The sequence below is a fragment of the Apodemus sylvaticus genome, chromosome 13 (genome assembly GCF_947179515.1).
Source record: "Apodemus sylvaticus chromosome 13, mApoSyl1.1, whole genome shotgun sequence".
Lineage (NCBI taxonomy): Eukaryota > Metazoa > Chordata > Mammalia > Rodentia > Muridae > Apodemus > Apodemus sylvaticus.
In genome coordinates, this window is record NC_067484.1 from 73,459,660 (window position 1) to 73,473,493 (window position 13,834).

General features: G+C 53.4%; 1 protein-coding gene across 6 annotated transcripts in view; it reads right to left on the reverse strand.

Moving 5' to 3' along the window:
* Bin1 (bridging integrator 1) overlaps positions 1-13,834 on the reverse strand; it is a 59,330-nt gene that overhangs the window by 1,795 nt on the left and 43,701 nt on the right. For 2 of the 6 annotated variants that reach the window (XM_052156071.1, XM_052156072.1), the window contains exons 9-14: positions 13,552-13,634; positions 10,591-10,738; positions 8,591-8,719; positions 2,290-2,361; positions 1,941-2,051; positions 1,751-1,852 (exon numbers count right to left, since the gene is read on the reverse strand). In XM_052156071.1, the coding sequence (XP_052012031.1) occupies positions 1,751-1,852; positions 1,941-2,051; positions 2,290-2,361; positions 8,591-8,719; positions 10,591-10,738; positions 13,552-13,634 (645 nt within the window). Of the gene's footprint in view, positions 1-1,750; positions 1,853-1,940; positions 2,052-2,289; positions 2,362-3,191; positions 3,300-4,659; positions 4,684-5,070; positions 5,179-8,590; positions 8,720-10,590; positions 10,739-13,551; positions 13,635-13,834 lie in introns of all 6 variants that reach the window. The other 4 variants (XM_052156076.1, XM_052156073.1, XM_052156074.1 and 1 more) reach the window with 4 other exon arrangements.

Below are 13,834 nucleotides of genomic sequence, written 5' to 3' on the forward strand. Positions count from 1 at the left end.
TGCCTGTGGCCCTTGATTCAATACAATACCCAGCACTGAAAACAAAACAACAAAAAACAAGAAACAAAAAAAGAAAGTGAGGTGACCCTATGGCTCGTGCCAAGTCTAAAACTAAGTTAGATCCCTTGATCCTATGTGGTAGAAGGACTGAAGTCTCCTGTTAAGTTGTTCTCTGACCTCCACACATAGCCCATGTCACATGCCGTACACACACACACACAGACACACACACAATATATGATAAAAATGTTAAAGCCTCTAGTAGGTGTGTTTAGCGTTTAGACACTGTGACAGCTGCTGCCAGCTACAGAGTTCATGATTGAGAACTGTTCAACCAAGTTGAAAAGAAAAAAATAAAACAAAAGCAAACAAACAAACAAATCTCATACTACTAGGGACTGGGATGTGGTTGAGTTGGCAGGGTGATAGCCTTACATGTACCAGGTTCTATCCCCAGCACCACATGAACCAGGCATGATAGTGTACGTCAGAGATTCCAGAACTCCAGAGGCAAAGGCAGGAAGCTCAGGATTCCAAGACCATTCTCAGCCACATGGTAGGTTCCAGGCTAGCCCAAGAGCATTCTCAGCTGCATGGTAGGTTCCAGGCTAGCCCTAGCAACATGAGGCCTTGTTTCAGAACAAACAAATGAACAGAATCTCATAATGTTCTAAATAAGTTTGCTGTTTTATGTTGGGTTTGCATTCGTAGCTATCCCAGGTCAGACATGCTTGCCGGAAGGTCCTGGATCCGTTCTTTGACGGCCTCTGATTCCATCTTAGTCTCCCCTTTGACACTAACCCTCAGTGGTTTTCTGTGCAGGCCCTCACTGCTGGAGTTACACTAACTGTCCCAAAGCTGGACCATGCCTGGCACCTCCCTGGATCTTTGCAATTCTATTCTAGCATCATCTGTGCTCTTACAGATCTCTGCCTTTTTATCAATCTCCTCCTCTATAGATCCTCTTTCCTCCCCTCCAGTACCATGCACAACCACCCTGTTGGCTGGTGGCCAGGGATTATGCTTCTCAAAAATCTCACCCAGCTAAGAAAGACCCACCAAAGAGGCCAGCAGAGACCTGGGGCTTTAGAGGCAACAGTACATGGGGCGAGAGAATTGGCTCGGTTAGCAATGTCCTTACCACTTAAGCATGAGGATCTGAGTTCCAACCCCAAACCCATGTAAAAAGCCACATGTAGGGGGCTGTATTGAAACCCAGCACTGAAGAAGTAGAGACAGGCTGAACCTATCTTAAAAGTATATATGGCTCCTAAGGAACAAAAACTAAGGTTGTCTTCTAGCCCACACACACACACACACACACACACACACTGCAGAAGTAGATTCAAGCCTGGGCACTCCGCAAAGCTCAGCCCATACCTACTTAGGGCAAGAGAGGCCAACCATACGGAGCAGAGTCAGCCTAGACGGCCAATGCAGCCTACACTCTGCCACTGCAGCAGGTACAAGGCAGGCCCCAAGGCATGACAAAGACAAGAAAGAAACTCAGATGCAAACGTTGGCAGGGCAGCTGGAAGAAACGAAATGCACTAGCACCAGCTAAAAAGAGGACGGACGGGAGTGGGGGGGGGGGAGGACAGGGAGAGGAAAATAGATAAGATTAAACAAAAAGAGATGCAGGTAATTGGCAACCTAGACATGCCCTGCTCCATTGGGCCTCTGCTGCCCCCTGCTGGCCAGGCTCACCATTGCATCAGCAACCGGGGGAAATTCCGCGCCCTAAGCTCACCTGCTCCTCTGGGTTCTGGAAAGGGATCACCAGCACCACATCGCCAGCTTTGAGTTGCAACTCGTCAGTGTCAGTGGCCGTGTAATCATGCTGGGCTTGCACCTGTAAAAGTTGGGAGAGCGTGTCAGGGGGCTATGTCCCCCATCTAGCCTGCAAAAGACAGGCGGCCAGTTAGCTAGCCTACGCTCACCTTGAACATGAATCCCGGGGGCAGGTCCAAGCGTCCAGTCCCAGCGTTGCCCTCCACGGCGCCATTCACAGTTGCTGAGAAGGTCTCCACCACCACAGCCGGAAGAGAGCTCTGGGGATAGGGGGCGAGTCAGCCGGACCAATGGCCGTGTGGGAAAAGCCATAGGAAGGAAGGGGTTGTGTTCGTGTGTCTTGTACCAAACTCCCCTGCCCTGTGCTCTTCCAGAGAACTGTGTCCGGCACCAACTTGGGTGGGGAACACAGGGAAGCCGCAGACAGGCAGAAGACAGACAGCACTGGGCAGACAGACAACAGGGAAGAAAAAACAGGGCGTGGTCCCTGCGTCTTACGGAGGCTGCTTCACTGGCTGCTGTCTCCCCTGGCTCCTGGGCTCCACCCACCACCTCGGAGGCCTCTGCTGGCTGCAACATAAAATGCCAGCAAAGGGTCAGATTCCGAGCAGGACGGATCCACACCACACCACGGGAGGGCAGCGTGCAAGTGGGAGGGCCACGGGTGTGTTCCGGGCTGGCCTAGAAATGCTTCTCACGCAATCCTGGAGCATCCGGCAGGATAGGCAGGTGGAGAGGCGATGCCGGCTGACCCAGGGAGGGAGATGAGCGGGTAGAGAACGGTCTACACCTCAGTGAATGGCGTATCCCTGCCTTGGCCTTACAAGCCCTTTCCTCTAAATCCCCTGTTTCGTCCTGCCCACGCTGCCAGCCCCTGACTGGTTAGCTGGAGCCTGCCGGATGGTCTGAACCCACCAAGCATGCTTAGCATATCAAGCAGGGTCTCCAGTCCCCGATGCCGCCTTCTCCACAGAACACTACAGTCGACCATGGCAAAGGCTCCACTGTGGGCTATCCTTAACCAACACCCAGACTCAACCACTTCGGAGCTCCGGACCTTAATTATTCAACCTTCCCGCCCTCCACTTCCTCAAATGTAGCAAAGACAAAAGTTAGGATGAAGACAAGAAAATTCTGGGAAATGTCTAGAATAACATGTTAGGTTGTCTAAAATGCTCCCCGCCCACCCCCCTTTCCACCCTGCAGGGGTTACTTTGAGGTGAGAGAGTGGGAGAAAGATGTGACCTGAGCTTCGATCACCCACCTTAGGGACCCCCTAGCGACACCATCCCAGGGCCACCAGGCCTTGTCCGTACTGTGCATTTCCTCTGGCTCTTTGTCCATGCTACACCCCAGAGACGGGAAGCCACCAGATGGGGACAGGAGGAGGGAGCACTTACTTGGGCAGGCCCTGGCTCGGCTGTCTGGCTGGGCCAGGACACAGCAAAGCTGCCCTCAGCAGAACTGGGCTCCCCGGAAGGCAGGCTGCCAGCTTGACTCTCTGTGGGCTAGTGACAGGCCACCAAGATGGGGGGGGGGTGGTGAGAAGGCCAGGTGGGAAAGGTATATTGGACAAGGGCAGGAGACAAGAGAGGGTGGTCTTCAGTGCCCAGCATTAACAAGGGGTGTGGCTTGGGGTAGCAGCGTGATCAGAATTTTTGTGGGGTCAACCGCCTCCCATTCCTCTTGTCCTGGCACTACCAAGGAGTCAGGCAGGTGTGACGTCACCACACAGCATAGCATCTACCAAAATGGCCAAAATGGCCCTGCCAGCCCACTCCAGCCTTATCTCTCTGGTGATTGCAGAAACACTCTGCGTGTGTGTGTGTGTGTGTGTGTGTGTGTGTGTGTGTGTGTGTGTGCGTGCGCGCGCACGCGTGTGTCTGTGATGTGCATGATGCTTATGCACATATGTGACATATATGTGGAGACCAGAGGTCTGTCCATCCCGTCTGTCTTCTTCAGACACTGTCTAACTTTGCTCTTTGAGAGGGCAGTGTCTCTCATCTGAACTTGGCACTCACTGTTTCGAGTTAGACTGGTTGTCCAGCAAGATCCAGAGACCCCACCCAATCTCTGCTCCTCAAATTTATGTCACCACACCTGGTACCTTTTAAAAGGATTTATTATTATTATTATTATTATTATTATTATTATTATTATTATTAGTGTGTGTGTGCACACGCCTGTTGAAGTGTACATGTACCATGTGTGCAAAGGCCTGTAGAGCCTTGAAGACATTGCACCCCTGGAACTGAGATTATAGCGATTGCGCACCACGTGATATGGGTACTAGGACTAGAACCCAGACCTCTGTAAGAACAGTAATGTTCTTAACCACTGAGCTATCTCTCCAGCCAATGCCTGGATTTTTATCAAACTCAGCTAGCACTTTACAGAATGAAGCTCTTTTATAGAAACTCTTGAGTCCCCAGAGTCCTGGCTGCTGTTGGCCCTTGCCAGACTGTGTCCTGGAACCCTGATTTTGTTGCCACTAATTGTGGGCACATTCCAAGCGTGAGTCTCTGAGTCTCCAGAGATCCCTGGGGTGAGTCCCCAGAAAAACAGCTGTCTAGTACTTCGCCATAGTCAGGACTCCTTGAGCAGATGGCCATTTTAGAAGACCAGCTGGCTACCTGACCAGCTGAACACCAGCAAGACCCGAAATCTAACCAGCGTAAGACCCAGTCTTGAGCTACCAAGGAGCCCCATTGCCAAGGCCCTGAGAACGAGATGCAGCCTCCCTGCCCCCACATGAGCACAGACAAGTGAGTGTGCCGTAGGGAGACAGGGTAAAGGAGTGAGTGGGGTTTCGCACTAAGAGCCCCCGAAGTGCAGGCACTGGCGCAGAACAAGGGTGTGGCTTACCTCCCAGAGGTCCCACGGGATTGACTGAGGCAGCAGTAACAGGAAAAGGACGGAGTCAGTACACAGGTTAGAGACAGGGGTGCAAGCACACCAAGGGACCCCACTCACACCCCAACCCTGCAGGCTCCAAGCCTGGCTCTAAGGGCTTCAGACCCCAGCTCAGGGAGGCCCACAGGGTCACTAATGAAGGCATGGCCAGATGTGAGACGTGCCCTGAACAAGAGTAGTCCAGTTAGCCCACATCTGTTCTACACCCAAAGGAAGTCAAGTGGGCTAAGGACTGGAACAAGGACTAGGTCACCGGGCAAAAGGCCTCACCCCCAAAAGACCTGTGGTAGCCTATGTGGGTCACACAGCACAAGGCTTGGCGCTGAGGCTGATGGGCCATGGACATTGCTGGGCACAACCAACCTGACCAGAGGGTGTGGGTGCCTTCACAGGGCTTGCCACTGGTGGGATGGGCTCGAAGTCCAGGTCTAGTAGACTGGCCTGCTCTGAGAAAGGCCCAGGGGCCTCAAACTTGGTGACAGCACAACAGAGGAAGGAAGCAGTTAGTAACAGATTGGCCTATGCCTTGTGCACACAGAGGAAGCACACACACACACACATACACACACACACACACACACAAAAGTACAACTACACAAACTAGTACAGGCCCCCACCTATGTGAAGATATCTGATTGCAATTAGGACATCCAACTACAGGCCATTTTTTTGTTTTGGTTTTGTTTTGTTGTTGTTGCTGCTGTTTTTGATTTTTGGTTTGGTTTGGGTTTTCCCAGCCAAGATCAGATCACTTCTGTCTCTTCTCTGCCCTTTGCCCCACAAGCTCACCTGACCTTGCCCTTGTGTATCAAGAATAGAACAAGACTGTAGCCTGGTCTGGACATGCCCACCTCAATCTCCCAACCAAGAGACCCCTTGGCCAAGGGTCTGACACCCAGCCAAGTCACCGTCTGGGACACCCCAACCTGTCACTCAGCTCTGGGGATGAGGAAAGACTTAGCAGCATACACACCCCAAGGGCGTCTTCAGTATGGGGTCCCAGTGTGAGGGAGCCTAGGGTACCTGCATCACAGCTACAGACAACATCCGCAGCCACCTCTAATTCCCTTTCATGGAACCTGGCAGCAGCTCAGCAGTATACATGAAGCTAGTATTCCAACAATATAAAGCTCCAAGGAACCCCAGACAAGCATGTCATGGGAGGTATCTCTGCCCAGCCCTGTGAGGGAGACCCCTGAACAAGGCGATAGTAGCTGACTAGGGTACAGACTCAAGGTTGGGAGGATATTGGACAACACCAGTGTGTGAGGACAGGCTGGCTTAAAGAAGTCGCAGTCTTGCTTTGCTTGTGGGCTTTCTCCTCAGAGCTATGGAAGACGCCATCCCAGTCTGAGCAGGAAGAAGCTCAGGGCGCCTCTTCTGACCTCCGCTTGCTTTCCATGGGAGCCCAACTCTGAGAGAGGGCGTCCCAGGCCTGTGCCCATCCCAAGGCTCCCATCGAGAAAGACTGGGAAGTGTGTAATGCGGCCTGCGGCTCTTCAGAGGTGTCTCAACGGTCCTGAGGACGCTAAGGGACAATGGTGCACATGCGCCAGGTCAGGTGGCCGCAGGTTGACCTCTAAAGCTTTCCTTCTCTCCTTCCAGTCCAACCTCATCTAAAAGCTGGGCTGGAGGTGTCATGGCCTCAGGACTTTGAAGGGCATCCCGTCCATGGGTGCAGGCGCCTCTGTCATTCAGCCACCAACCTTGGCCCTTCTTAGAAGTCACCCGATGTGCAATAAGCAGAAGACCCCAGTCTTCTTTCAAGCCTGCCTGTGGCAAATGACTGTTTCTCACACAGGACCAAAAGACTGAAGGGATGCTGTCGCGCACCACGTCACACCAAACAGCCTGTTGGCGCCACCGACAACATGAGCCCATCCCCCGACACGTGCAATACCAACCCAGCGTTCTCTCCCACCCCCTAACAACCGGTAGCCCCTCCCTGAAGACAGACATAAAACTCAGCAAGCACGGCATGCAATGACATGGGGTGGAGGGGAACACGTGGAGCCTGGTGGGCCACCGTGTGGCTCCCTCTGACACATGGCCGTGGGACAAGCTGTAGACCAGGTCCCTCACCCGATAAATGGGGTATGTCCCCTCACAGGGAGTGTAGTGGCTATTCCTGGTTGTCAACTTGACTATATCTGGAATGAACTACATTGGAAGGCTCACCTATGATCCTAATTTGGAGGCTCAGAGATATTTCTGACCTGGATCTTGGCATGGAGACCTTGAAGCATAGTGGCTAAGACAAGGAGATCTCTGAGTTCAAGATCATTTGGGATTAAAGGCATGGATGCACACGCCTTTAATCCAGGCCACACCCTCTGCTGGAGACCTACAGCCTTTAATCTGGGCTACACCCTCTGCTGGAGATATATAAGGACATTGGAAGAAGGAAGATTTTCTCTCTCTCACTCTTCCTTGCCTGCTTGCTTCGTGGGACTAAGAAACTGCTAGATCCTTGGACTTTCATCCACAGCTGCTGCTGACCATTGTTGGGGAGTTGAACTACAGACTGAAAGTCATCGACAATTTCCTTAACTATATAAAGACTACCATACGTTCTGTGACTCTAGAGAACCCAAACTAATACAGGGAGCATTTGAAAATCAAACAGGACAGTGTAAGTAAGTAGCTGTTCCATCTCCCTCAGCATCCACCAGCGCTATGGTATCCCGTGTCTACCATAGTAAACACATTCTGGGCACATGCCCCGGTACCCTCGAGCCACAGGCATGCTGAGGAAGAAAGGGAAGGGTCCCAGCACCAACCTAGCCTGAAGACTATCAGCTTCTGTTACTTGCGTTATTACCACACAGACTTTTCCTGCCTGCCTCTGTACCGCCTTTCTGTACAGGGGCTTTGGGTCCACTGTGCAGTCCCTCCACGGGCGCTGAAGGCCCTACCTCCCTAGGTGCCTGTTGAGAATGGCCACTGATCTCCCTTCCAAGTTGTCTCCTCCATACTCCGACCCTCAGACTCTGTCCCGCTTCTCTGGGAATCTGGACTGAACAAATGACCCTGGGGAAGTTAGAGTCTAGAGAGACATGGGAAGGGCTCTAGCTAAGTCCCCTAGGGTCGGGACTAACTACTTCCACAATAGGGAAGCCCTGCATGGGGTAGGAGACCAGGAGGCTTAAGGTCACCTTGAAGCAGGGGACAGATCACCCTAGGCAGGCCTGACTGTGTGTCGGCCTACTCCGATCTTAACAAGATGTTCTTCCACCACAAAATGCACGCCCCTCCCTATCCCCATCTGAGGGTGGGCACTTCATGACACAAACAGCCTCCTGACAGATTATGTCTCTACATCTTGAGGTCATTATAGTATCCAACAGGACTGGGCACTGCCAGCCACCTGTACCACGCAGTGAGCCTGTCTCTTAGCCCTTCAGGCCTAGTTCTTCTATCTCCATCTAAAGTAATGTCTGTGCAAATCCTCCCCAGGCAAACATCACCTGCACGAGGAAATAGCCCATGGCTGCCCAACCACTCCATGTTCCCATTATATAGAGCATCAACCACTGTGATTGATCAATACCACCAAGAAATGGGGAAGACCTGTCACAATCATGTCCCCTTATCTAGCCATGGTACATGCTCTGATGGGTGGAGGGTGATGGTGATGATGGTGATGATGATGATGATGGTGGTGGTGGTGATGATGATGGTGGTGGTGGTGGTGATGATGATGATGGAAGAAAGATGGAAAGGGGAGGTGGGTAGATCAAAAATGGAGGTTCCAGCCCATCTCTCCAGCCAAATTCTTGGCTCTTGAGAGAAGCTCAGAGTTTGAAGGATGAAAGGCCATGCATGCTCTGAGAGAAAGAGTGATATCAGAGGAGAAGGCTGGGCCGCGGTGGACACGGCTGACCTGGGAGGGGGTGGTCACGCTGATCTCAGGGACAAATGCGTCATCAAAAAGGCTGAGAATCTGCTCCTGCTTCATCTCCTTGGATGGGGTGTGTTTGGGAGGCGGAGGGACAGGCGGGCCTTTCCGGAGCTGTGGGCCAGCAAGGGGGAAGCGTGGGGGGGGGGGGCGTGGCACGGGGGAGACAAAGACAAAGCCAAGGTTAAGTTAGTCACTCCTGGGCCACTCAGGCCACTGGGGCAAACAAGTGAGTCACTGCTCCCCTTAATAGACAAGAAGACTATAGGACACTCCAAGGGGAGACCCCAAGACAGGCGGTCCAAAGCCACTGTGCAAAAAAGAAGGAGAAAGAAGCAGTGGAAAGAAGCAGAGAAGGTAAACAGAGGCAGAGAAGACTCCTTACATGCTCCCATAGCCCACTGGGGCAATTCTTCCCTGCCTATCTAGGAAGGAACTTTGACTTAAAGTCCAACTCCCCTGCTAATCTTTGCCCTCCACAGACCTTCCCTCCACCTCCCTAGGCTGGGATGTCCCAAAAGGAGCCCCGGCTCAGGCTCAGGCTGTCCCTAAAGAAGTCAGCCTGAGCTAGGTCCCCATGAGGACCCATAAGCAGCCCAAGTGCAGGGCTGTCTTCATCTTAGTCTCTATCCATTGCCCCAGGGCAGCTCAAAAGAGTCAGTGAAGAGTCAGTGAACGGAAGTGTGGCCAGCTCTACCTGGGATCCAACAGAAGTATGGCCAGCTCTTCCTGGGATCCAACGGAAGTGTGGCCAGCTCTGCCTGGGATCCAACGGAAGTGTGGCCAGCTCTACCTGAGATCCAACGGAACTGTGGCCAGTTCTATCTGGGATCCAACGGAAGTGTGGCCAGCTCTACCTGGGATCCAACGGAAGTGTGGCCAGCTCTACCTGAGATCCAACGGAACTGTGGCCAGTTCTATCTGGGATCCAACGGAAGTGTGGCCAGCTCTACCTGGGATCCAACGGAAGTGTGGCCAGCTCTACCTGAGATCCAACGGAACTGTGGCCAGTTCTATCTGGGATCCAACGGAAGTGTGGCCAGTTCTACCTGGGATCCAACGGAAGTGTGGCCAGCTCTACCTGGGATCCCACGGAAGTGTGGCCAGTTCTACCTGGGATCCAACGGAAGTGTGGCCAGTTCTACCTGGGATCCAACGGAAGTGTGGCCAGTTCTATCTGGGATCCCACGGAAGTGTGGCCAGCTCTTCCTGGGATCCAACGGAAGTGTGGCCAGCTCTACCTGGGATCCAACGCAAGTGTGGCCAGCTCTACCTGGGATCCAACGCAAGTGTGGCCAGCTCTACCTGGGATCCCACGGAAGTGTGGCCAGCTCTTCCTGGGAGCCAACCTCACCAATGGCAGCCCATTGCTCAGATGTGGGCTCTTACTGCCTCTCTCAGCTTAGTTTCCCATGAACAGAAGCTAGAAGACTCACTCCTTTCAACCCCACCCAGCTGCCGGCTCCTAGGACCTCCTCAGGAGCCCAGAGGGCTTGGCGGAATGGGACAGGACAGAGAGGACTGAGGCCTGAGGCCGTGCCCCTGAGATCACCCCCCACCTTTCCTCACTGAGACCATACTCTCTGTTCCTTCCATGATGCTGTGAAAACCTGACAGGGTTTTTCTCTCGGCCTGAAGTCTGGAGAGAAACTGGATACTCAGGGTCAGAACACCCAGAGCAACTGTCTAGGGAGAAAAGGCACCGAGTCAAGGAAACAGGGCAGAGAAGCGGGGAGACGTGCAAGGGGAAGTCCTGCACGTCTGTGGATGGACACATTTACAAATACCACTGTGAAGTACACGGGGGCCGCCAGGGTCAGTGTAGCCCATGCAGACTGAGGTCAGAACTGGTCCTCCATGGAGCAGAGCCCCAGGCTCAAAACCACTCAGGCCCAGGCAGGGGATTGGAGAGAAAGAGGAGAGGATAACAGCAAAGAAAGAGTAAGAGAAGAAAACCAGGATGCAGAGATAACAGCCGTGCCTACCTGCGATGGGGACTTGGGGATGGTGGCCCCGGGTGAGGCCCCACTGGCCGGCTCTGGCTCATGGTTCACTCTGATCTCAGGTGTAGCAGCAGGAGAGCTATCTGGAGGAGGCGAGGGGCTCTTGTTCCCTTTTTCAGGGGCATTGTCACTGTAGAAGAAGGACAAACCGAGAGTGGTATCAACAGGACAAAGGACCAGAAGGCAAGGAACAGACTATGAGCACCTGGTGGGTGCCCACAGGGAGTTACATGTGTGTATGCATGAACTCCATCGATCCACATGTAGAGCTCTGTGTGCATGTGTGAGCATCATAGCTCCACAAAAGGATGTATGTACATGTGTGAGGCCCAGGGGATCCACATGTGAAGCTGTGTGCATATGTGAGCACAATGGCCCCATGTGTAGACCTGTGAGTGCATGGTAAGCCCCAAGCACCTACACGTGAAAAGAATCATGTGCTGAGGATGTGTCCTATGGATACATGTATCAGTATGTGTATGTCCTATAAATCCATATATGAAACCTAAGTGTGCATGTGAACCCTTACGAATCCCCTTATGGGACCCTGTGCATGGACAGAGTAGAAGTGTGAGGACCAGGACATGCGTGGAGGACCAGGACATGCTCCCGTGGGGCGCATAGGGGGCTTGCCTTAGAAACAAGGGCGCACCAGCAAGAACCAATCTCCTCCCCGCCTGGGCCTCATAGCACAAGCAAGCCAGACATCCTAGAGGCAAAGTGAGTCTCTTTCATCAGACAGCAGCCTGTTCACGCGCCCCACTCCACAGCCTGCTCCACAGACCTCTGTACCATCTCCCCACCTGTCCCTTCCCAACTGCGCAGATTTGACCACAACCCAGGCGCCCTCACTGCGGCTACACTTTCCCTCCCACAGTTCCTCAGCTTAGTGCACGCCCTGGAGAAACATCCCCAGGCAAAGCTAGCATGGATGGGCCGGCGGATTCACTGCAGAGAGGTGACAGCTGAAAGAACGCCAAGTCCTGAGCAGCAGGGTCTACTTGGGAACACACGGGGTAGGGATGTACACTGCAACCACTGGATATGCAGGGGCACAATCGCAGGCCTACTTTATTTAAATAAATTAGCATTACCAGCTCAGCTTCCTGGATCGCAATGGACACGCGTCAGCTGCTCAAGAGCTATATGAAGCAATCAGCTCTGGTGTTGACATGTGAAGATCTACAACATTCTAGAAGAACCTAGAACTGGGTACCCCATATGCCTGTTCTGGGGTAGTCTTGCTTTACGGGGGTGTACTCGCCTCCCTAAAGAATACATAGCAATGCAAAATACAGTGCACATGGGGAATGTTTTTAGCAGTGTGGCTCCTTGTCTCTCCTCAGCACCCTTTCCACCCGTATGCTGCTGTCAGCAGCCCAGCGCTGACTTTAGCGTGTGCAAAAAACAAAGCTAAGACTAATCCTCCAATCAGATGCCAGTACCTTCTACCTCCCTAGTATCCCAAGTCCTCCATGCCCTCCTGACACATGTCCCCAAGCAACAGGACACACGGGCAGGTTAGGGGTTAGTGGGCCCTTCAACAGGGCACAGTCACAGGGCGCATGCGCAGTCAGGGCGGGGACCCAGAGGCCCGTGGCACTGCACTCAAGGCGGTACCTGTTCTTCTTTCTGTGCAGCCGTGAGAACAGCTTAGTTTTCTTTCTGTGGGGATGGTGGGGTGTGGATGCTTCATTTGGAGAAGCCAGGAGAACGAGGCCTTCCTCCTCCACTTCTTCCTTCCTTCCTGCTCAGGGGCCTCTGACGAAGGTCACTACCTGTCCTTAGTCTGCCCTTCAGCCTGGCTCTGACCTCCCAGCCCGTTCTGGACCTTCCCCCACTAACCTCAGCCTGCACGTCCTCTACCTGTTCTTAGCCTTCCTCCCTCTGCTCCTCCCCCAGGATTTCCCACCCACCCCCAGTCTGCCCTGATGTCTCCTGCCTTTACCTCTGTCTTCTAGTCTCCCCTCCTAGGACCTCCTCTCAATCCGCACCCCATGTCCCTGTCTGCCCTGTGTCTCTACCTGCAACTATAGTGGCTGACAGATCTCGGAAGGCTGCAGGAGGCCTGCGTGGGGCACAAACAGGCAACCTTAGTGGGGACTATGGCCAAGAGCCTGTTCCTCCAGCCTGGGCCTGACAATCTTTCCAACTGGGCCAGGTCTTTCCCCTCCCCCGTGCTCCCCAGAACAACTGCAGGCTCCTCTCTGTCCATTCCACATTCCGTTTTCAGAGGAGAGAAAGGAATGAGACTCTTCACTGAAGTCCTCCAAAGTTCTGGACAGCAGCCCAGTTACCCAAGAAGCAGAGACTTTGCAGAGCAATGGAATAGTGCCTACAGTGTAGTCTACACGTGTGCACAGTATGCACTCACTCAGACTTACACACACATACACGATCAACACCACATACCCCAACTCATACACACACACACACACACACACACACACACACACACACACACGGGGTGGGGGGAGGAAGGGAGAAGGGGTGTAATCCCAGACTCCGGGTTGTTTCTATTCCTTCCCCTCATGATCTCCCTCAGGTGACAGGATCTCCTGGCAGCTGCCCAGGAAAGCACAGAAAAGGACAAAGTACCAAGCACTGCCACCATTCTTGGCCCTTACCTTGAGCAAGAGGCAGGAAGGCCTGCATGCCAAGAACCACAGCCTTGTGTCAACAATGGAGCCCCGTCTCCCTCTTGCCCTCTACTCTACAAAGGCTCAGGGATCTGCAGGCTCCGGAGCCACACTCCTTCCTCCACAGAACAAGACTACAGGAGCTGTTTCCACGATACCAGGAGGCAGAGCCTGCGAGATTTCCAGAGGCCCCGGGCCAACCCACAGAGACCAAGAACAAGGGTCTCCAGAAAAGCTGCCCCTGTGCTGCTGAGCATGGAGTCACGGGGCCCCCACTGACCTCACCCTCCCCGCCTTGACCCACCTGGGCTGGGCCTTGACAGTGAAGGTGTTGCTCCCATGTTGCTTCTCGAGGCTGACCAGGACATCATTGAGGTTCTGATTGAGCTGCAGAGGGAAGAGTGGAGAGAAGCAGGCTTGGCACGCACACCTTCAGCAGGAAGAGCTCCTCACCCCTTCCCCTGCCTCTCCCAGGAGCAGCCTCCCTGACTCCACCAACCGAAGATGATCCCAACACAATGAGCCCAGAGAACCAACTGGCAGCACAGAAACCAGGGCACACGAGCTGTACTGCTCACAGTGTCTGT